This window comes from Hyaena hyaena, unplaced genomic scaffold (assembly GCF_003009895.1).
Source record: "Hyaena hyaena isolate Hyena2069 unplaced genomic scaffold, ASM300989v1 scaffold_28, whole genome shotgun sequence".
Taxonomy (NCBI): Eukaryota; Metazoa; Chordata; class Mammalia; order Carnivora; family Hyaenidae; genus Hyaena; species Hyaena hyaena.
The window spans coordinates 957,497-982,265 of record NW_024080660.1 but is presented as its reverse complement, the minus strand read 5'-3'; the positions used below and the strand labels follow the sequence as shown (position 1 = coordinate 982,265).

Below are 24,769 nucleotides of genomic sequence, written 5' to 3'. Positions count from 1 at the left end.
CTGTTACATTACAAAGTTCTACAAAACTATAAATTAGAGAAAAATTAACAAGGTCAGCAACCCCTTTATTTGAATGTCATCAAAAAAGAGAAGGGAAAAGAAGACAGCTGAGAAAGACAATCTGGAGAGTAGCAGAATGCCAGCAGAAAAAAATGAAACCATCTACATCTGACCCTTGAACAACCTAGGGGGTTAGGGATACCAACCCCCCACCCCCATGTAGTCAAAAATCTGCATATAACTTTTGACTCCCCAAAAACCTAATTACTAAGAGCCTACTGTAACCAGGAGCCTTACCAGTAACATAAACAGTTAACACATTTTACATGTTATATACTGTATTCTCACAACAATACCTTTTCTTAATTTTTTTCAGTATTTCTAGATTATGCAGTTCATCTACAAGTTTTTTCAAATTGGCACAAATCTCCCCAGAAAAATTTCCAATATATTTATTGAAAATAACCCAAATAGGGGCTCCTGGGTGGCTCAGTTGGTTAAGCATCTGTCTTTGGCTCAGGTCATTTCACAGTCTGTGAGTTCAAACCCCACATCAGGCTCTGTGCTGACAGCTTAGAGCCTGGAGCCTGCTTTGGATTCTCTTTGCCCCTCCCTGGCTGTTCTCTTTCTCTCTCTCTCTCTCTCTCTCTCTCTTAAAAATAAACAAACATTAAAGAAAAGAAGAAGAAAAGAATCCATATATAAGTGGACCCATGTAGTTCAAATCCGTGTTGTTCAAGGGTCAACTGTACTTTGAAACTTAACTTGGTTGTGGACAAATGTCTTTTAAAATATTTCAAATCTTTCATCAAATGTCTTTTATTCCAAGAGCCTAAACTACTTCAAATCTGCATGCGATTCTCATTTTTAAAGCTTTTTGGGTTTTTTATGTTAATTTTTTAAGTTTATTTATTTATGTTGAGAGAGAGAGAGAGCAGAGGACTGGCAGAGAGACTAAGAGGCAATTCCCATTTTAGAGACAGAAAACGGTGTGGGGGCGCCTGAGTGGCTCAGTCGGTTGACTCTTGATTTTAGCTCAGGTCATAATTCCTGTGTCTAAGAGGAGCCCACCCTGGGCTCCATAAAAGAGGGTGGAGCCTGTTTAAGATTCTCCCTCTCTCTTTCTCCCTCCCTCCTTCTCTCTGCCCCTTTCCCCTGCTTACACTCTAAAATTAAAAAAAATAAAAAACAAAAAAAAGAAGAAGGGGCACCTGGGTGGCTCAGTCAGTTAGGCGTTCAACGTCAGCTCAGGTCACATGAGTTTGAGCCCTGCATCAGGCTTGCTCCTGTCAGCACAGAGCCTGCTTCAGATCCTCTATTCCCCCCTCTCTCTCTGCCCCTCTCCTGCTCACTCTCTCTCTTCCTCTCTCTCCCTCAAAAATAAACATTTAAAAATATAAAAAAGAAAAATGGTGTGAAGGGGAGAGCTGGGAACTGGTGAGTATAGCACTTCCAAAATACCTTTTTAAGATCATACACACACACTCCCAGGAACCTATGTTTATGAAATATGCAGTGCAGAGATGAACACTTATTCCAGTTAACGGAAATTCCATCTCTTTATCTCAAGAAAATAGAATGCAGATACTTCACAAACATTACTAGGCATAACAGCGCAGAGTACAGCCATAAGGATTACAGAGTGAGCTCAGTGGCCTCCCTACTGCCATATGCCCAGCCTCTATTTTGTCTAGTTTGTAGTGAAAAATACTGTTAATAAAAATAATTCTCTGAACTTATTATAAGAAATATAATCCTAATCCACAATGGGAAACAGAGTATGTAAAGGTAGCCCAAGTATGAGACTGATAAATTCTAACAATTGCACTTTTTCTAATGAACTCAAAGCAGTAGACACATGCTAATTATCATGACTATTCAGCAAGTAGAGAAACCAAGACAAGGAGAATTTCAGGAAAATACCCCAGGGAAAAAAGGGAGTAAGTGGTAGTATGAGAGCTAGGAAGATACTACTGTACAGGCCTTTAATCTAAAATGTTATGTTGATGAAGAGTCAATGTTAAAGAAGGAAAGGAAAAACTACAAGGCATAGATGGAAAGTAATAAATGAAAACTTTTATCTCAGCTAAAGCACCAAGCTATCACTACTAATAAATATCTAATATGTAAGTATTATTACTTGTAATTTACCAATGGAAAAGGTCCATAAACTAGTATGCATGGAAAACTAGATTCATCAGGGTTTACGGAGAGGGAGGAGACTGAAACGACAGACTCATGCTAAATATATTTTCTATTTCTGCACTAATTTATCAAATATCAGGTTTGTTGAGGAAAGGTTAAACTTTTAAATTCTGCAAAACAAACTTAACACTTATATTTGAAAGGTTTTCATGCATTCATGCCTTCACTTCCAGTACTATTCAACTGTAATGAACTGCTGGGGCACCTGGGTGGCTTAGTCGGTTAAGCAACTGACTTTGGCTCAGGGCATCATCTCATGATTCATGAGTTCGAGCCCCGCATCATGCACTGTGCTGACAGCTCAGAGCCTGGCGCCTGCTTCAGATTCTGTATCTCCCTCTTGTTCTGACCCTCCCCTGCTCATGCTGTCTCTCTCTCTCTCAGAAATAAATAAAACATTAAAAAAATAAAATTATAATGAACTACAGAAAGCATGTGTAACATAGAGGTTAAAATACAAATTTTAGTATCATAAAAGCTTAGACTGTAATTCTGGTTCCACGACTTATAAGCTGGATGATCAAAGGCACATTATTTAACCCCTCTAAACCTGTTTCCTCATTAACAAAAAGGGCAAACTATCCAATTTCCTAAATTCTTATCTTCTATTTGAATACTTCTGAAATCAGGATGTCTTATAATTAATTTGGACTTTAATGTACAAAAACCCTTTTTAAATTGCTTGTATATCTTAAAATTGTTATAACAGTGGTTCTCAAGCTAGGATCATTTTGCCTCCCAGGAGACATTAGCAAGGTCTGGAGACATTTCTGGTTGTCACAGCTGGGGTGGAAGTGAGGGTGGAGAATACTGCTGTCAACTAGTAGGCCAAGGATGCTGCTAAAATCCTACAATGCATAGAACGGCTAAAGCACCAAGCTTTAGGTCAAATCTAACTACCACCTCCACTTCAGAGGTCTTCACAGATCACTGAAGCTGACAGTGCCCTTTCCCTCTCTACTACCTCTCCTTCTCTCTGCATGTCACCATTTCAGTTGCATGGCCCTTATATATTTCCTGAACTCTACTACAATTATAACCTTTATCACATCTCCCTTACTAGAATGGCATGGTTTAAAAACTTACAGGGGTACCTAGCTGGCTCAGTCAGTAGAACATGCGACTCTTGATCTTGGGGCTGTGAGTTCAAGCCCCACAGTGGGTATAGAGATTACTTTAAAAAATAAAATCTTTGGGGGTGACTGGGTGGCTCAGTCAGTTAAGCATCCAACTCGATCTCAGGGTCATGAGTTCAAGCTCCACATTAGGCTCCATGCTGGGCATGAAGCCTACTTTAAAAAAGAAAAAATTAATAAAAATAAAATAAAATATTTAAAAATAAAACAAAATAAAAACCTGTAGCAGCTGACACTGTTAATAAGACCACCCCCTTGAAATTTTTTCTCTAGAGCCTCAGTATTATTATACTTTCTTAATTCTCTTCCAAACTCTCTGACTGCTTTAATTCTGCCTCCTTTTCTTCAGCACTCCTTCCCAAACCATCACTAAGTGTTCACTACCCTAAATTCCATCACCCTCACATCCACTCCAACTTCAGTTACATTTTATGCACAGAAGACCCCGAAATTATTATTTCTATCCTCAACTTACCAACTATGCTCCATACCTACATTATTAGCTACCTACTTCACTGGATTTCTCAGGTAAGATATCTGGGCAGCACGGGGCTGCCTGGGTTGCTCAGTCAGTGAAGCATTCGACTCTGGCTCAGGTCATGATCTCATGGTTCATGAGTTCGAGCCCCGCATCAGGTTCCACGCTGACAGTGCACAGCCTACTTGGGATTCTCTCTCTCCCTCTCTCTCTGTCCCCTTCCCAACTTGCACAAAGGCATGCACTCTCTCTCTCTCTCTCTCTCAAAAACAAAAAAAATCATGATACTCTAAAGAAAATGATTTGGGGTGCCTGGGTGGCTCCGTCAGTAAAGCAAGCGTCTGACTCTGGATTTCAGTTCAGGTCATGATTTTACAGTTCGACAGTTTGAGGCCCCACATCGGGCTCCATGCTGGCAATGTAGAGCCTGCTTGGGATTTTCTCTCTCCCTCTCTCTGCCCTTCCCCAATTCTTGCTCTCGCTCTTGCTCTCTCTCTCTAAGTAAATAAACTTGAAAAAAAAGATATTTGGTAAACATACCATGTTCAAGGCTTTCAAAGCTGACTTCCCATTACAACGTGTTGCTTTCTCTATTTCTGCCAATGGCATAGTGATTCATCCTCACAGTCACTAAATCTCAAAAGCTCAGGTAACCTCATCTTCCTTAAAACCTCAGGTGGCCTCATCCTTTTGTATATTACCTTTTCATTTCAACTACTTCCCATGTACCCCAAATTCAATCATTTAAAAATACTAACAGGGACACGTGGGTGTCTTAGTCAATGTGCCCAGACTCTTGATTTTAGCTCAGGTCATGATCTCATGGTCGTGGGACTGAGCCCCAAATTGGGCTCTGCACTGACAGCACAGAACCTGCTTGAGATTCTCTGTCTCCCTCTCTGTCCCTTCCACCCCCTCTCAAAAATAAATAAAATTTTTCTATCTTTTGTCTCTTTTCCATTCATTTGACTTCTACTCATTTAGTACAGTGGTTAAAAGAATAGACTGAAGTCAGATTTCACAAGTTCAAATCCCAGCTCCATAAACTGAATGGCTCTGGATGAGTTCCCTAAACCTCTCAACTTCACTCTCCTCATCAGTAAAACTGGAATGATTAATAGTTTCCACCTCTTAAAAGCTGTTATGAGAATTAAAATTATGTAATACATGCAAAGTGCCTGATACACAGCAAGTACTTAATATTAGCAACTTTATCATTTCAACTCTACCATAAGCTACCTTGATATCTTGCCTGAACTCCTTCAATAACTTCCCAAATTAGCCTCTCTGTTATTAGTCTTTCTAACCACAATGCCACCCATTGTCTACACAAACTGCCCATGTGTATAATTAGAGCTTACATAGGATTTTGACAGCAAAATGTATTTGAACAAATGATTTTATATTACTAAACTAAATGGTATGAAAAGGAAAATGATTTTTAAAAAGGGAGAATAAGGGGCACCTGGGTGGCTCACTCGGTTAAGTCTGACTTCAGCTCAGGTCATGATCTCACGGTTCGAGAGTTCAGGCCCTGTGTTGGACTCTGCTGACAGCTCAGAACCTAGAGCCTGCTTCAGATTCTGTGTTTCCCTCTCTCTCTGCCATCCACTTGTCCTCTCTCTCTCTCTCTCTTAAGAATAAACATTTGTTACAGATTTTTAAAAAGGGAGAATGGTTTGAAAAAGTTGAAATGATATATTAACGCTAGGAAGTGGCCTTCAATTCCATGTTAAGAATTCCAAATTCAGTAATTTGATAAAGAGGTTTTGTACCTACTATTTTCCCTAAAAGATTTAGAGGAGCAGAACATTTAAAGCAAACTCAGCAATATCATTGCTTAAATGGGTTAAGCTGTTCAAATACAGTAGAGACAGCACAGCTTAACTTCCCCTTTTGCAATGTGCTTCATTCAAGTAATAAGCATCTGTTTATTGAAAATCATCTAAACAAATTTACTCTTCCTTTGATCAAAACTGTATCTGTGTTATTCTACAAAATAAGCTATTAAAATGCGGGCTATTTGGAATATTTTTAATGTAATGTGAAGAATATGATTCAAAGCCTCCAACATAAGACTTCAAATTAAGTAAAAACTCCATCTGCTTTCTAGGTATTACAATATTAGTGTTTTATTTATTTTGTATGGTTCGATAACTTCATTCTATGCATAGCATTGATTTCTAGTTCTCATTAAATAACTTTTCCAACACATGTGATTCTAAAATTAACTACTTTTTAACATATCAAAAGTTAGAAAGTTTCTCATTGAAAAAAACTAAATTAATACCTGAAGATTCTATATATCATCATTAAAGAAGTGATTTAGTAAATCACAACTTCAAGTTGGGCTAATATTTTTGAGTGATTAACTGAATATCATTAGGTAATACTTTTGAAATATGCTGTCTGTTCACATTTGCTGCTTAAATGTTGGCAGCAAATGAAGAATATTTATATCAAAAAAAATGAAACTTTACTTTTTTTCTATTCACTCCATATAAATGTACAGGGTGAAAGCCTGTTAATTAAAGAATAAACAAAATGTACAAACATAACATTGTCAATAATGTATTAAGTTCTGTTACTAAGTCACCCTCTTAAGGTCTTCTAAGTTTGGTTCTTGTTCCATTTTGAGTATGATCCTTTTATCCATTCCAACTGTTGCTAGGGCAAATGTAACCACGTACCAACAGTATTCATCTAAGCTATCTGAGAGTATGTTAAGATCTGCCCACTCTTTAAAGAAAATAAATAAATAAGGCTTCGAACATGTACTATGTACACATTTTTCACACTCTGTGCAGTGGTGTAAACAGCAAAGACTTCAGAGTCAGAAAGACCTGAGCTGGCATGCAAAATCCACCACTTGCCAGATGTTTAATCTCAAACAAATTAAAAGCTCTGAACCTGTTCCTTCATCTGTAAAATGAGAACAGTATCTACCTCGAGGGTTGCTGTAGGAATAAATGAAGCAATGTACTGAAAGTACTAGGTAGACAGCAGGTGTGCCTGCCTCTACCAATGCCATAGCCTTGGGAGTCAGTCAAATGAAAACTTACCTCCACCCTTACTAAAACTGTGATAGTAGGAAAGCTGTTTAACCTCTCCGTGTACGGGCATCCTCAGTTTTTAAAAATGGGGAACAAACCACCTACATCACAGACTTGGTGGGAATCTCTAAGGCACAATTTAACGCAAAGCTTCTAGCACAGTGCTTGGCACACCCCAGATTCCACTGATATTAGATTCCTTTCACTTCCCTTCTTCTTCAAGTGTGATCAATATGTGTTCCTCAAGTGGTCCAGAATCTGGCAAACTTGCCTGACATATATCCAGAAAGTAGGCCATTTTCTGGCTAGTAGCCTTTGTGAATCGAGGGCAACATTCTGACATCTGTACTATAAGCATCCTCTCATTTTCAGAAGGAAAAAGAGTATTTGCTATTCCACTTTCTTTCATTTCATACACATTGCTTGTCCACATAGATCACTATGTAAATTTCCACCTTTTCAAAATACTTAACTAGCTTTCATTTCTCCTCCAAAAGGATATCAGCTTCAGTATGCTGCTTATGTTAAAACCAAAATACATCTATTATTCTCACTGCTGATGTCAATGGTGCCAGAAAATAAAAATACACTGACACTTTGGGCTTCCTCCTATGTGTTACTCTACATAGTTAGTTCCAAATAGATCTTTAAAATGTAAATTATTTCAAAATGAGTTTTAATTGTACTTACTACTGATGCCAGTTTTAAAACCTTAACATCTTTCTACTTCAATATCAAAATACAAGAATTAAAAGTTGTCATAAACATAAAATCATGTTAAAGTTTCCCTCGAGACGAATTCAAATAATTTACTAAACACGGAGATTCATCTGCTATTTAACTAAAATGTGCAGCTCTGAAAACATTCAGCTATGGATGATGTTTAAGAAGAATGGACGAAATCATTAACCCCCTTACTTTCACAGTCTTCAGAGAGGACAGAAGGCATTCTCTTCCCACAAAAAAAAAAAATTTTTTTTTAAACCAACTTATATTTATTTAACATCTGGAGAAAATCTGCAAAAGCTGAGAAAACTTTCAACTAATATTTTACACATCCAAAATTAACTAGGGCAGAGAAACTCTACAAAATAATTCTTAAAGTTATCAGAGGAAATTTCCTTACATGAGCATCATCCAATGAAAAGCTCTCTAATTTTTTCAGGGCTCTACAACATGGGCTCCTGAAGCAACAGCTAAGGAATTACAGCAGGAGGCCCTTTTCCTGTTATTTTGCAAAGACTGGGTAACGGAGAGAATGTTTAATTGCTACTGCACTGTACAATCCGTGTCAACAGCACATGCCCTCAAAAAAACTCTATTAAAAAAAAAAAAAATCCCAGAGTAGGGAGTGCTTGTTTCTCTTAATTTATGAAGCCAAAATACCTGTGGCAAAAGGAATATAGCTCACTGATAACAGGAAATGGAAACAGCATCCCACAATCAGCAAGCTAAATACTAGTTGTCAATAACTGGTTTAATAGAGCCCGGAATGTGTAGGGAAGGAGGATGGAGGCTTTAAGAACGACAACAAAAATCAACATTGCACTTCCACACGAGCCACCTTACATTCTGGGGAGCCTGCAGAGCAGCCATCATTACAAATGTCAAAATCAATATACTACTATGTGCCGTCCACGTCCTTCCAATAATCAAGAAACCGACTCAGATTTCCTGGTGGTGTAATCACAATTATGACCGAGGGGGTAATGTATGCAGCACAACGAGGAAAATACCACAAAACCAACCCGAGGAAAAACATGACAAAATAGCTTACTGAGCACAACAAAACACGTTTGCTAGCCAATAAAAGAAATCTGGGTGAAGCCCACCTGACCATTCAAGGGCACTTGGTTGAAGACCAAACCTGCTTTATTCTCTCCTTTCTTTCTGGTCTTCCTAGTCCCCCATCATCTCCCTGAACCTGTGCGAGAAGACACGCACGGAGGGGGAATCCGAAGATCGGAAACAAAAACCCGGGATGTGTACATCCTAAAGGAGGGACGGAAGGAAAGACGCCACTTACCTGTCCCAAAGGCTTTGGCCACCAGCCAGGCCAGATTGCAGGCGATTTTGGCCCTGGAGAAATCATAGTGGTCAAAGGGCTTGATGGCTGGAACAATGAACGTCTTTCTCATCTCCCGGGGGTCTGCAGCATCCCCCATCTTTCACGGCGGCTCGTCGGGAGGTCCGGGCTCTAACCTTCACATGGTGTGGCCTCGCCGCCGCGGGGGTCGGGAGGGGAGAAGGGAAGGGCTCAAAGCATCGAGGCCGGGGCGAGGCCCGCCCGGGCGGCGACGGGGGAGTAGAAGCTCAGCTGTCCGCGCCGCGAGCCTGCCGCCTCCCGCGGGAGCCGCCGCCGCTCCTCCCGGGCATAGGAATGTGACGGCGCAGCGTCCGTCCGTCGGTCCGTCCGCCCGCCCCGCGCCGGCGCCCCGCCGAGCCACCCGCCCCGCGAGCGCGCGTGTGAGCGAGGCCGCCTCCCCTTTGTCTCCGTTTAGTCACACGGGCTGGGGTGGGGGGAGGAGGGGGGAGCCTGGAAGGGCCCGGAATTTTAAGGGGGGGAGGCTTTAACAATCACGTTGTGGAAAATGTCCCCGCCATCGCGGTGCCCGCACGCCCCCGCCTCCCCCTTCCCCTCCCGCGGAGCGCGGAGACCCCTCAGGCCCCCGCAGGCGGAGGGACGAGCCGGGCGCGCTGGACGGGGACGCTCTCCCTCCCCCCCCCCCCCCCGCCCCAGGCGCAGCCCGGTCGGGGGCCGCCGGAGAACCAGCGGAGGAAAACGTCAAAATCACTGCGGCTCCCAGGCCGCCGGCGACCCGGCCCCTCCTCTGCGCTCCCCTCCCGTCGCCGTCTCCTCCTTCTCCCGCCGCCGTCTCTGCCGCCGCCGCCGCCTCCCGGGCCTTCCTCCCTGCGGACGGCGAAGGCGGCGGCCCGCGAGAGGCCGTACGTCCCGGGCTCCCGGTCCTGCCTTATCAGTTCTGCCCTCGTATTTTCCCCCCTTCTGCCGCCCGGCTCGGTCGCTCCCCGTCAGCCGCCGCCGCCGCCGCTGCGGTTTTCCGGCTGCCGCACTGGATGGAGTGAGCAGATGCGGGCACTGAGCATGCGCGCCGGCGCCGCTCCGGCCTGCGCCCCCGCCCCGCTTCCCTCCGGCCGCCGAGATCCCGGCCGCCTGCCAGCGCGGCCCTCTGAGCATGCCCAGCCTCGCTCCCGCCCGCGCCCGGCTTCGGTGCGGCTGGTTTTTAATCATCGTTTAGGAGGGCTCGCCCGAGTGGACATCCTCCGCGTCCCTGGCGGCTGGCTGCTGCTGCTTACCCTGCTGAAAGAGGAAAGGGAAGGGAGGGAGGAGAAAGGCCTAGCAATAGCTCTCCTATTTTAGCTACTCAGTGGTGAGGCGAAGAGAACTGATATTTACTAGAATGCTTGTTGTGGGACACACACTCTTTGCTGCGAAGCTGAAGTGCATAAAGCCCATTTAGAACTCGAAGTAACCCTAAAGGCTTAGGTGTCCCTGCTGGTTGACCACGAAATTATAAAGATCACTGGAGTTGATTGAGTTGATTCAGTCACACGTGGGGCTTCGCCAGGATTGAGAACCTGCGAAGCTCCAGACCTGTATTCATTTCATCCCATCAAGATATTTTTGGGGCGCCCGGGTGGCTTAGTCGGTTAAGCGTCCGACTGTCGCTTAGGTCATCATCTCGCGGCTCGTGGGTTCGAGCCCCGCGTCGGGCTCTGTGCTGACTGCCAGCTCAGAGCCTGGAGCCTGTTTCAGAGTCTGTATCTCCCTCTCTCTCTGACCCTCCCCTACTCACGCTGTCTCTCTCTCTCTCTCTCTCCTAGAAATAAATAAAACATTAAAAAATTTTTAAAAAAGATTTTTCTTGACGCGATGCTATTTAAGCGTTCTCTCTAGGTGAAGGATCCACCAATGCCTCTCCGTTTCCCCCAAATAAAGCATAAAGTCTTTCACACAGCAAACTGCCACCCACCATGATCTGGCGTCTACAAACCTGTCTGGCTTTATTGTGTCAGAGCTGCTCTCATTTTCTCAAAAGGGCACGTTTTCTCACATCTCTGTGTCCTTGCTCAGTGCGGTCCCTCTGTCCGCCTGGCTTACTCCTACTTGACAGCCAAGCCTCTTCACCGTAATCATTTCCTCCAAGAAGCCTTCCCAGACAGTTCCTGACACATCCCAGTCAGGGCTGTCACATAGGTTCGCCTACCGGTCCCAGAGCACCCTGTTCTAATGGGCTATCTTTCCTACTGGTGACAGGCAGGGTCTATCTCCAGCACCTGTACATTGTTCGGCCCCATAGTAGTTGCTCAATTAACATTTAAGGACTAAGGATGGATGTCATTGCAGTTAGCGCTTAAGGTGATGAATAATTCCTCATAATTTCTCATTTAAAACATTATCTAATTTTAATTATTGAAAAATCCTGTGTTCTTCATTTTTCAGATGAGAAAACCAAAGCTCAGAAAAATTTAATAGTTAGCCAATAACACACAACCAGTAAACTGGCAGATTCAAGATTTGAATCCAGGACTATCTTACTCCAAAGCCCATGTTTTAACTACTAAGGACTTTCTGGTATTACCTGCTCTTAAGATAGAAGCAAGACAAATGAAGTATGAGGGGAAGGGCATTGGACACTGCAATCTAAAAGGGTAGCTCTACCAGCAAGCAGGCCCTTTTGATCCCATTTAATCCCTACAATTACCCCACCCTGAACCTACTAGAGCACTACTGGTAAGTCTTGCTAATAATGTGGACTAGGAAAAGAATGCAAAAAGGAGAAAACACCAAAAGGTGGTGGATGTCATTTTTCAATAAGTTAATGAATATTAACGTATTCCTCAAAGGCAAGACCCTTTGCTAGGTCCCATAGAGGATAATAAAATTAACATGTGAATAATAGTTTACAGAGCACATTCACTAACTACCTTATTTTTCATATTTATTCTGTGAAATAGGCATTATTATTATCTTGCAATTCTAGATCCAGGTCTGAGGGTCATAGAGGTTAAGTTGCATGGCCAAGATTTCACGGCTGATTCATATCTGGGTCTGTCTTCCCAAGCAAGCACAAGTCTTCTGGCTCCACCCCTTGGACACTTTCCAGGTTCCTGTTCTCTCCTAGGTAATGGAGGCTGACATGTACATAGATAGATATAACATAATGTAAAACAGGTAAGTGCTCTAAGAGTTATAAAGTGCAGAGAGAACATCTAACTGAGGAATCAGGAAGGTTTTTTTCACGATTCCTGTTAAATTCGAGGTACTCAAATTCATCTGCAACTGAATTCTAGAGCAACAAACCAAATTAAGAGAAACCTGTAGCCTGGACATATTGAAGAGAGATACTGAAACATGTTCCCAGTCATTATAATAACCTGCAAGTCAATACAAGATTCTCACGGCCAGAAACCATGCCTAATTGACTTTATGTTGCATATGTGACCTAGCACAGTGCTTTGTTCACAGTGGGTGCTGGGTATATGCTTGTTGAATTTTATTGAAAACCATTTCAACCTAAATAAACATGATGAGGGAGAGAAGGAAACAAAGGCAGTTGCTCTGACTTGTCCTTTGATTCCCTGGTGATGCATTTCGTAGCAATGGCATTATGATGACCCCAGTTGGGGAGGAGTGTGTTTCGGAAGGGGGCGGGGGGAGCCTACACAAAGAGCAGCTTTTACTTTCAGGGAGGCTGTAAAACTTGGGGTCATCGTGGGAGACTATTATTAACAGAGCAACACCCTGAGTACAAAGAAGAAGGATTCATTTTCAGGGAGACAGACACTCTGATAGGGTATTCTTTGTGACACCTGCAGAAGCATCTCTTTCAAAAATTGGAAACCTCTGCAGAATACCACTGTCAAAAAGAAGTGCTCTCCACTGCCTTCCTAAGACATCAGACTTCACTAAAAAACGAAAACAAGACCCAATAATTCTTTGGGCCAACATGTCCAACTGCACAGCTATTTCTCTATTTTTTATCTCCAGGAATAGGCTCTTTATCCATTAGGCAACAGTTATACTATCCTATGTATATAACTCTTCTATTTCCTTTCTCCTGGAGAAATCTATGATGTGAGTCAGACTTTCTTCTTTGTGGCCATCCTCCGTTTCTCTGGCTTTGGACAGATGTCATAAATGTATTCCTTCATTCATTAGCTAATATTGATTGAGCACCTGAGCGCTGAGGCTGCGATGTTGAACAAGACAGCTGAGGAAGCAAATTTTTAATGAGAAAACGTGGGGATCTGAGGGCAAGCAGCCCAGTTGTCCTTCATTGTCCTGTCTCTCTCCATAGGCTAGAAGCCTTGTTACTTCACTTATAGAAATCTTCAGTATGTCCCCTCAAAAACAAAGAAACAAAGAAACCATTGAGCACTACAAAGTTATTTTTTAATTGAATGCGTGTTTACTTATACTATCATCCACTTTCAAATGGTTACGCTAATAGAGGATAACTCTCACTGAGCTGTATCAGGCCCACTTTTACATTGTATAATCTTTACCACAATCCAGATATCTTCATTTGGCAAATGGAGAAACCAAGGTAGAGAGGATTTAAGTAAATGGTGAAGATCTTGTGTTATTTTGAAACTCAAGGAACTAGAATAAGTACACTTTGTGGTTTTTTAAACATAATCTATTGTCAGATTGGCTTACATACAACATCCAGTGCTGGTCCCAGCAAAATGCCCTCTTCCATACCCACCGTCTATTTTCCTTTCTCCCACACCCCCCATCAACCCTCAGTTTGTTCTCTGTATTTAAGAGTCTCTTATGGTTTGCCCCTATTTCCCCCCCCATCCCTTCCCCCATGGTCTTCTGTTAAGTTTCTCAAGACCCACATATGAGTGAAAACATATGATATCTGTCTTTCTCTGACTGATTCATTTCACTTAGCATAATACCCTCCAGCTCTATCCATGTTGCTGCAAATGGCAGGATTTCATAGAGTGAGTGAACTATGAATCAACCAGGTTAAGCATGACCAAAGAGGGACCCCACGGTGGCTCAGTCAGTTGAGCATCTGACTTCAGCTCCGGTCATAATCTGATGGTTCATGAGTTTAAGCCCTGCATTGGACTCTGCACTGGCAGTATGGAGTCTGCTTGGGATATTCTCTCTCCAACTCTCTTTCTCTGTCTCCTCCCCCCACAACCTTTCCCACTTGTTCTCTCTCTCTCTCTCAAAATAAGTAAATAAGCATATAGATAGATAGATAAGAGATATATATGATATACGAGATATATAAACATCTCAATAAGATGTTTGGCTGGCTGAAGTTTAGCAGCATCTGATAGAATAGTATAGAAAAGTCTATGCTGTATATCCAGTATTCTATCATTTCTAGACACAGTTGTGGCTTTTATCTGACTAGCTAACAGAATTTTATAAGGATTACCTCATCAACCTTCACAACAGTTTCTGCAAGGCCTGTGTGGTATGAGGCCAAATGTGTAACTGAGCAACTGAAACACATGACTTCCCCAAATCAGGTCTATGAATCAGTCCAAACTGAAAAGTGAAATCTGGCTCTCATGTTCCCAGGTATGACATTATATTTTCCCAGATCCCAAAGACATTTTTCCTTTATTTATTCCCTACTTAAACCAAGGTCTGGTTTGAGGTCAAACACTGGTTTGGGAGTAAAGACCCTGAGTTCCATTACTGTTCTGCCACACAATTTGGGGAAACATATGACACTTCTCTGCTCTCTGGTTTCCGCTGCTGTAAAACAAAGTGGGATTGGGCCACTTCTTTTTTTTTTTTTTTTGAGAGAGAGATAGAGACAGCATGAGCAGGGGAGGGTCAGAGAGAGAGGGAGACACAGAATCTGAAGCAGGCTCCAGGCTCTGAGCTAGCTGTCAGCACAGAGCCTGACGCGGGGCTCGAACCCACAAACCGTGAGACCATGACCTAAGATGAAGTCGGACACCTGACTGACTGAGCCACCCAGGTGCCCCTGGGCCACTTCTGAGATACTTTCAAGGCCAACAGTCTTCAATGGGAGGCTGACATCGATATACTTTATGAGATCATAACTAAAGGCTAACTTACTCAGATGCCTAGCGTTCAGGATTTAAATCTTTTGAGCAGGCGTTCCTTTTTTATTTCCAGAAAGTTTTATAATGAGACAATTTGGAAAAGCTAGGGGAGGTTACAGAGCAGGAAATGGAATCCTTCCATGAAGGCAAGAACCAAGTCAACACTGGGATGAGTGAAGAGGATGGATGTAGCTGTTTGTTAGTAAACAGGAGTCCTACCACTTAACTCATCAAGATCTAGAGTTTTAGTGTCACCTAGTCAACCAGGAAGATTTGGGGTTTGGTTATCAACTTCTCGATGGAAAAAATGTAAATGTCCATCAGTAGAGGAAAGGACGAACCCAATAATTTATGCTTCATCCATTGAATCAAAAGGAGAGATCTCCAAGACATTATGTGGTCAATGGAAACAGAGAAAGGTACAGAGTAGTATGTTTTGGTGTGGTGTTTAAAAGCAGGGGTGCTTGGGTAGCTCGGTCCGACAATCAGACAGTGCTTCGGACGCTCAGTCCAAAGTGTCCAACTTTGGCTCAGGTCATGACCTCACGGTTTGGGAGTTTGAACCCTGCATCGAGCTCTGGGCTGATAGCTCCAAACCCTGGAGCCCGCTTTGGATTCTGTGTTTCCCCCTTTCTCTGCCCCTCCCCCATTCATGCTCTAGCTCCCTCTCTCTCTCTCAAAAATAAACATTAATAAATTTTTGTAATAAAAAAAAGTGTTACATATTCATGGAATTACCCTGACTATTCCTGGAAGGATGCACAAGAAACTCGATGAGTAACGGAAAGACCTAGTTTTCTCTTTATATGCTTTGGTGGCTTTTGATTCATAAGCATCATTAGTTACTCAAAGTATAAATTAATATATATTTTTAGCTAACTTCTTCACTCTTTCCTGGCAGTGTGACTTCTGCTCTTACCACCCTGCTGAACTGTTCTCACAAAAGTCCTTGATGAATTCCTTGTTTTGATCTTTCTGCTTTTGTGTCTTTGGCCTCTGTGACATGTGGCACCTGAGTGCCCCTTTGTTCTTAAATCTACCTTCTCTCTCAGGTTCCACAGCCTTCCTGGGAAGACCTGGTCTTTCTCATCTTTCTAATGGCCTCTCTGCCGCCTTCCCCACTTCCTCTGTTTGCTCACCCACCCTGTGGAGGAGCTACTTGAAACTCAGTCCTCGGTCCCCTCCTTCCTCGACACTCCCACTCAAGGCATTGCAGCCGTGTCTTTATGGCTTCAATTCTCATCCTTACGCAGGGGATTCTCTAATCCATTTCTCAGCTTCTCACTCCTCTCCTAACTTCCTAAACCTGCTGGCCATTTCCACCCAGATACAGCCCTAGGACCTCAAATTCAACAATAAAAAACAAACTCCCCACACTGCCCTCTCACGAGGCTTCTAGCTACAGTCCCCCAAATTCTGCAAACGGCACCATCCCGTGCTTATATGTGTCATCATCCTGGAACTGTACTCTCTCATCCCCTCCACGCAAGCAGTGCAAATAGCTCTCGTTTCCATTAACTCATCCCTAGTCCCCCAAATTTCTCATTTCCTCTCTTTCACTCCCATTCAGTTTCTCTCTGTCTCTCTTTACCGTTTTTATGGAAGCATAAATGACACACAATGTTACATTAGTGTCAGGTATACCACTTAGTGATTCAATAAGTCGGTCTGTTACCCTGTGCTCACCACAGACGTAGCTACCATATGACACCACTGATCACTATTACAATACCATTGACTAGATTCCCTATGCTGTACCTTTCATCCCTGTGACTTATTCATTCCATATGCCTCCCACTATCCTTCTCGCATTTTGCCCATCTCCCTCTGCCCTCTGGCAACCATCAGTTTGTTCTCTAGTTTCTCTTTTTAAACTCACAGATTAATACCATCGTCTTCCTAAACCTGATTTTGATGATTCAACGATATTCACTCTAACGATTTCAGACAGCATGCTCAATGCTGTCCTAGACTTTTCATATACTGCATCATATTTAATTTAATTAGCATGTAAAAAAGCATGTATCATAGGAGTTAATCCCATTTTACAGATGGAAAATAGAGGCTCAGAGAGGTTAAAAGAATTTCTCAAGCTTTCATGGGGGTACAGCTGACACTGAAACTCATGGCTCCTCATCTCAAGTTCAGTAGTCTTTCCAGCCCCACTCATCTGCTTGGTGACAATGCCTTGCTTACTAGATGAATTTATACCTTTGCCTTGACTTTGAAGATCCTCTGCAAAATGTCCTATTCATATTTCCCCAGTACTCTCCTATTCATATCAAGCCAAATTACTCTCAAGATCTTCAACATATTTAATCCTTTCCGAGTCTTATTGGTTTGGATAATTTTATTAACCTTCCTCCATAATGCCCTCCACCAGACCAATACAAGCCATTGAAATCTCATCTTACAATGCACCTCAAATGCCACCTCTGCCATGAAGCTTTCCCTGACTACTGTCCCCTCTGATCCCTTCCCTGATCTATTTGTGCCCTCTTATGGTATGTTTGGTCTTGAATTATAACTTTCTCTGTGCACCATAAGAGAAGAGACAATCTCATTCTGCTTTATAATCTCCTTCAGAGTCTAATATATAAAAGAGAACACATAGTATTTGTTGAATAGTTGAAAGAATCAGTGAATTAACAGGCAACAAAAAATACACATTAATACACATTATAGGCCATGAAACAGATCAGTATAACTTAACTAGCTGATATGGGAATAAAAGATGGAAAGGTGATCTCCTTAATACTATAGTGGTTCCCAGTGTTCCTGAATACTAGCCTATTATGTTTTATTAGAATTTATACTGAGAAAATGTAATTTTTTCTTAAAACAAATTTTTTCCTCTTAAGGATTATTTTATTTTTTATTATGAAATTAGTCCCTTCTTGCTTTTTTTTCTTCTGTTAAAATGTCCTTTCTCTTGTGAAATAATGGTGATCATTAGTGACAGTAGAGCTTTTATTATATCCTCATTGGTAAAATAAAAAGTTAATAACCTGTGTTCATTACTCCCCAGTTTATTTATTCATTCATTCATTTAGGAAGCTTGGCTGCTTTGTGAAATCTCAAAGACTGGAGGCCACTCCTCTAGTCAATTGAACTAAGTTAGTCCAGATTAGCTTCTTAAACAAAACTGGCTCCAAACAGCATTCAGAAAGACAAAGCCAAAATCGGTTGTTTTTGTGTATCATATTTGCTATGGAAACAGTTATTGTAATTTCAAATATGTTGGTATTTTCAAATATGTTGGTGTTTGAACAAGTCATGGCATAAAGGCTAAGTTGTTGTGGGGGGTTTTTTGGCCACTAAATATGTAAATCAAATCTTCCTTTAAAGCACTAGTTAGGAGATATGATTAAACTTTTGTGGACCTCTTTATAAATAGATTTGGAACTATCGGTAGACACAGGAAATGATCATTCTTTTCATTATGACCTATAGGCAGCTGGAAAAATATACATACTTCTTTCTGATGTTTGATCTCTTCAGTCAGGATAGTAGGAGAATTTTGAATGTATGATTTTGATTAACAAAAACAAAATATGGTAGCTTCCTTCTCCTACTTTAGTTTTCTGATCTGTTCCCCGTCTTCCTCCTAAGTTTCTAGGTCAGGGAAATGTAACTTCTTGTTTAGTTTCTTATGTTGTTAATTTAAAGGTTCTGAATAAAACTAGAAGAGGAAAATTACAGCTTGACTTGGGAATTAGAAAAGGGAAAAGCTTGTGGCATGCAAAATGGTATTCTTCGTGGAACTTAGGTAAGTCAAAACATTATTTTTTTTTGCCCTAAGAAACACTTCACTTTTAGGTGATTCAAAATGAAAGCTGGAATTGGAAAGGAAAGAAAAGCAACAAATGGCCTAGTGAGTGAAAAATGTGCTGAGATGGTCCTCCACAATTTCAAAATAAAAGAGGTTTCTTTAAAAATAGAAGCAATACTCTCATGCTTTCTCTAATCCACTTAAAATCTGCTTAAACCTAGTTCTGACTGTATTTGAAAGAATTTTTGTATTATATTACATTGGTGGACATAATTCAGAATAATGACCACTTGTAAATAAAATAGAATATTTTATCTGTTTGTAAGCAAAATTGGAAATGCCAGGAATCATCTGGATTTGTGCAAATAGGAACAATTATCTCCTCTAGTAAGTCTTGTATATTTATGTGAATACCCACATAGAGGGATTGGTTCAAGCAGGTTGGATACTCGTACACTGTTTTTTATTTCACTGGAAATAAATATTATTGCTTATCTTCCATGGGCCACTTTAGCTAGTGTGGCTAACCGTTTAGAGCTGGGGTGAAGAGTGGGAAATGGGAGCAGAAATGTGGGGGTGGGTTCAGAAGGAGGCGGTTGTAACAACAGCCTGTTCCCAAATCCTAGCCAGCACTTTAAGTATGTTATTTTCTTTTCATTAAAAAGCAGGAAAATACTGTAAATAAGAAACACTACATCAATACAAAAAAAAAAAATAGAAAGTACTCTTCTAATTGCAAGTAAGTGCATTTTTATACCTAAAACACAATTTTTCTCTCATGATAAAAGGAATCCATATTCATTTCTTTAAAAAACAAATACAGGGGTACCTGAGTGGCTCAGTCAGTTAAGCATCTGACTTTGGCTCAGGTCATGATCTTGCAGTTCGTGAGTTTGAGACCTGCATTGGGCTCTGTGCTGACAGCTCAAAGCCTGGAGCCTGCTTCAGATTCTGTGTCTCTCTCTCTCTGCCCCTTCCCTGCTTGTGCTCTCTCTGTCTTCTCTCTCTCTCTTTCTCTCTTTCTCAAAGAATAAATAAATATTTAAAAAATGTAATACAAAAATATAAGAAATACCAAAAAAGCTGGGGCATTTGAGTGGCTCAGTTAGTTAAGCCTCTGACTCTTGATTTCAGCTCAGATCATGATCTCACAGTCGGGGGATCAGGTCCTACAATGGGCTCTGCACTGGGTATGGAGCCTGCTTCACATTCTCCCTCCCACGTGTGAGCACTCTTTCTCTCAAAAAACAAACAACAACAACAACAAAAAAAAAAAAACAGAAAAAAAGCAAATGAAAAAATAAACACTTATAATTTCACCACTCAGAGATACGCTTTGTTTATCCTTCCATTCATTTGGTACTGAGACAAGCTCATATGTACATCCCATTTACAACTTGTTTCTTTTACATAATACTATTGTTAATGTACCTTGATATTAATATTATTTTTTTAAGTTTATTCATTTTGAGAGAGAGAGAGAAAGAAAGAGAGGGGGAGGGAGGGACAGAGAGAGAAAGGGAGAGACAGAGAATCCCAAGCAGGTTCCAGATTGCCAGGCCAGAGCATGGGGCAGACTTGAACTCACGAATCATGAGACCATGACATGACCCGAACTGAAATCAAGAGTCTAACTGAGCCACCTAGGCACCCTGGTATTAATATTATTGATATCTCTTGATATTAATAAATACTCATCTAAAACATCAACTTAGTGCATAATAGAATTTCATCATGTGGGTGTATTTTTAAAATTTTTAAATTTTTTTCTATGTTTTTTATTTGTTTTGAAAGAGAGAGAGATAGAATGAGCACAAGTGTGGCAGAGAGAGGAGAGAGAGAATCCCAAGTAGGCTCCTCACTGTCAATGCAGAGCCCAATGCAGGACTCAGTCTCAGGAACGTGAGATCATAACTTGAGCTGAAACCACTTGAGCCATCCAGGCGCCCCTATTTTTTAAATTTTAACCATGCCTCCATTAGAGGATATTTTTGGTATTTCTATATTTTTTGTTTATAGGAATACTGCTATAAGGAACATGCTCAAAAGTATACCTTTGCCTATTTTACTGGTTACTCTTAGATATGGATAAATTCTTAAATGTGAATTGCCAAGTCATTTTTGTATGCCTTTTGATATATATGCTACACCATCCTTCAGAAAGATTGTACCAAAGATTTATGACTAGGATTTTCATCTTCTCATCTTGATTTGTGAGAAATAGATATTAAATATATTAACTCTTTCTCTCTCAAATGTAGTCATCTTTCCAAGTAATCATTTCTCCTTTGATGTAATGTTAATTATTGTATTTTTTGGATGTACTTGTTTTTCTGTAGTGAATTCTGTCAATTTTTCATTTCCAGTTTCTGCCTTAGATGTTAAGCTATAAAAAGCTATTCATCTACTGCCACTCCACCTAAAGGATATTTAATGTATACATGAAGTAATAAATAAACTGTCATAGACATTTTGTTGTTTTTAAATAATCTTCACACCCAATGTGGGTCTCAAACCTGCGACCTTGGGATCAAGGGTTGTATGTTCTACCTAGCGGGCCAGCCAAGCTCCCGGAGTCACAGGCATTTTGTCTGCAGAAGTACTGAGCCTCCACTGTTTTGATCTCTAGAACATTTTTGCTCTATGTACTAACACAAGCATTTTAATCAGAATTATACCAACAATGCTGATTGTGAAGATACTGTTTTCAGAGACAGTGTTATTACACTAATTTTGTTCTTTGGTCTACTCTCTACTTTGTAGTTAAACTATTCCCAATTTTGTTGCGTTCTTTTTTTTTTTTCCACTTTCTTTTACTGTTGTAGTGAGATTCTTTTCACTGGAATTAGTTCTCTTCCGTGTAAATTTACAACCAAGGTTTTTTTTTGTAAGAATCTCTTGTTCATATCAAATTCTAATAGCAACCTGCTACTATCAATTTTCTTTTTTCCTTTTTTTTTCTTTTTTACAAATAGTTTATTGTCAAATTGGTTTCCACAACTATCAATTTTCTTCTGTGGCCACTATTAACAGGTTCCATTTCTCTAAGTCACATTTTTATACCTATAATTTTGTTAAAAAGATATGATTCTCTAAGGAGCTTTGTATCTATTACAACTTTGGCTGTGTGCAGTCCAGACCATTGTGTGTGTGTGTGCGTGTGTGTGTGTGTGTGTGTGTGTGTGTGTATTATTTCTACTAGTAATTTTCATTATGAATTGAATAAAAGAATGATGGAGTCACAGTGATCTAAATGCAATAACTACCATATGCCACAAGAGAGCAGAGAGCAAGATGCTTTTGCCAGTCCAGGGAGAGTAAGTGACAAGGGGGTTTAAAATAAGTTCAAAATTATTTAATTTCCCCTTCAAAAGATAGAGCCTGAGTCCCCTTCCCCTAAATTTGGGATGGAAAAAAGGGACTCAATTCTAAAGAATAAGAAACAAGCACCAAGGACAATGTCCATTACCCACTCATTGGAGACAAGGTCATAAAAGGCATTGCAGCTTTCTGCTTGGATCTCTTGGTCTGGGGAAACCCTGCTGCCATGTTGTAAGCACACTCAAGCAGCTTCTAAAGGGGTCCACTTGGTGAACAGCGGAGGCTGCCTGCTAGCAGTCACATGAGTGAGCCATCTTAGAAGCTTCTCCGCCAGCCCCTGGCAGGCCGTCAGAAAAAGCGAACAGCCTCATGGGAGGCTAAGCCATAGTGACTCCTAGACCTTACCTAGACTCCTGACCTGGAGAAGCTGCGTGAGATTGTGAGATCATTTGGGGTTAATGTATTATGCACCAATAGTGAGAGGATATGACAGTGCCCTGGGGGGAGAGGTCACTCAAGACTTCCTGGAGATGGTACCTGGGGAGTGATTTGCTCTCCACCAATGACATTATAGCAAATGTCCCTTTCAGTATTGTTTCTCCAACCCCCTCGACACACTTTCTACTTTCAGCTTCTCTACCCTCCTATCCTTATCCTTCTTCCCCTCCACATTGTCTCCCTCCCTCTTTGTTTCTCTTCCCAATCAGATAGACTGGGAAGGGTTGTATAAACCATTCTGGGTCTTTGGTAAGAAGAAAACAGCTTTGATGATGACATATTACCCCCTCCAAGAAATATTCATTTCCATGGTTTGTATGATTTATATAAACACAGATTTATATGTGATAGACAGACACTCCATCTCTTTCCTCCCAATCCTAAAATGTTTATTCATTTTGTGCCCATTGTGGATGGGCACCACAGAATTTCAAATGAACTCTTTAGGAAGTAGCTATCATGTATATGTGAGTGTGTGTGTGTGTGTGTGTGTGTGTGTCAGCTTAGTGGCTCAGTCATTTGAGTGTCTGATTTCAACTTAGGTCATGATCTCACAGTTCATGAGTTCAAGCCCCACATTGGGCTCTGTGCTGACAGCTCAGAGCCTGGAGCCTGCTTCAGATTCTGTGTCTCCCTCTTTCTCTGTCCCTCCCCTGCTCATGCTCTGTGTCTCCCTCAAAAATAAATAAACATTAAAAATTTTTTAAAAGATTTTAAAAATAATAAAAACAGCTATAATTTAAAAGCAGTGATTCTAGATAATCTAATTAGATACTTGGTTTTTATTGATGAATTGAACTTAATGGATCCACAGCCCTATATGTCTTTTTCCAAGAAGATGTGCTGACAGAGACAGGATGAGTTGCTGAAAACACAGAAGTAAAGCCTATTTGTCCCACTTTTCAGAAAGTTTGCATTTTGAGATTTTGGTAAAACTGCTTATAGAATTGTCCATTCTACTTAGAACTCTCTTGGCCTCAGTCATTCACCAAGTGGGCCTCTTCATGGGCTACTTGAGTGTCCTCACAACGTGGCTGCAGGATACACCTGAGGACTCTCTCTCCAAGAGAGAGCAGTAGTTATAAAAGACAGAAGATGTAGTTTGTAGTTTAAGTAATAATCAGATTTTCAATTTGTCTCTTTACTCCTGCATTTTAATTGTCTTTTACTTTTTTGGGGAGGTTGGTCAAGGGTGGGGTAGAGATCCATTTCTTTTAGTAACTGGAATCACGTTGCATGTATTGTTCTTTGATACGTGTGTTGGAGATGCTCCCAGGCCAGTGGATTCCTTTTATCCACTACATAATATTCTACAGTTAGTGTCACCAGTTGATGGACTTTTTGGTTGCTTCATTCTGCTATTATAATTATGCCCACTTTTGTGCACAAATTTGAGTACAGGGGTTGGGATTTGAGACAGAGTCTCAGTTTGAGTCCCTGCCGATCTGAGGCAGTGTTGCCTCTTACTTTTTTAATAGCTTTCTTTGGAAATACTCTTGGGGGTCCATCAGCTATATGTTTTCTGTCTTGATTTTTTTTCTTCCAGGAAATAGTTTTTCACCAGACACTTCCAACTGAACATCTAAATGAATATCAAATTATTTGGGGGGGGGGAGAATAATTGTTATGTGATAAAACAATAAAAACTCAAAACTATGATGACCCCATTATAGCATGACTCTACCCAGAACTATCTCTTCTGAGACATGGTAACTAATCACAGTAAATGTTTGAACTCATGCTTAGTCTATAAATTGCATTCCAGGCTAATATGCATCCCCAAACAGAATTCCAACATGATAAACGAGTGTCACCACCTTAAATTTAAATCTAATGAAGATTAGAAGCAGCATTCAATTTAGAAAAATCATTTCTACTCAGTGTTGCCCCAGCTGATGAAATGCTAAAATAACTATTGTAATTCAAAGGACTGTGTTGTGTTGCTTTAGACATTCCGAAGAGACGACAGAAAGTGCTTAGTAGAAGAATGAAGCGGACAGTCCTCCCTGGAGGAAAAACGGGCCAACTGACCTCAGAAGCCTCATTGAATCTTTGAATTCTGTGACACTTCCATGGTTATGTACACTTTCATGGAGCTTTAAAAAAATTATTTTGCCATCATCCTTTTATATATATATTTATTATATTATATATATATTTATATATATTTTATGTATATATATATCATTGTAGTTTAGAACAACATTATGCAGTTTTCACTACAAGGTGTTTTTTTTAA

At 40.8% G+C, this 24,769-nt stretch overlaps 1 protein-coding gene and 1 long non-coding RNA gene across 5 annotated transcripts in view; one reads left to right on the top strand and one right to left on the bottom strand.

Moving 5' to 3' along the window:
• Positions 1-9,483, bottom strand: part of CAMSAP2 (calmodulin regulated spectrin associated protein family member 2) — a 116,529-nt gene extending 107,046 nt beyond the window's left edge. For 3 of the 4 annotated variants that reach the window (XM_039227508.1, XM_039227509.1, XM_039227510.1), the window contains exon 1: positions 8,899-9,482. In XM_039227508.1, coding sequence (XP_039083439.1) covers positions 8,899-9,037 — 139 coding nt within the window. In that variant the 5' untranslated portion in view covers positions 9,038-9,482. Of the gene's footprint in view, positions 1-8,898 lie in introns of all 4 variants that reach the window. The other variant, XM_039227511.1, reaches the window with a different exon arrangement.
• Positions 9,484-14,999: 5,516 nt separating this feature from the next.
• On the top strand, positions 15,000-24,115 carry LOC120228851. The gene is made up of 3 exons (XR_005527607.1): positions 15,000-15,358; positions 18,609-18,708; positions 24,077-24,115. It is a non-coding gene; the product is annotated as an uncharacterized LOC120228851 (long non-coding RNA).
• The last annotated feature ends 654 nt before the right edge of the window (positions 24,116-24,769 follow it).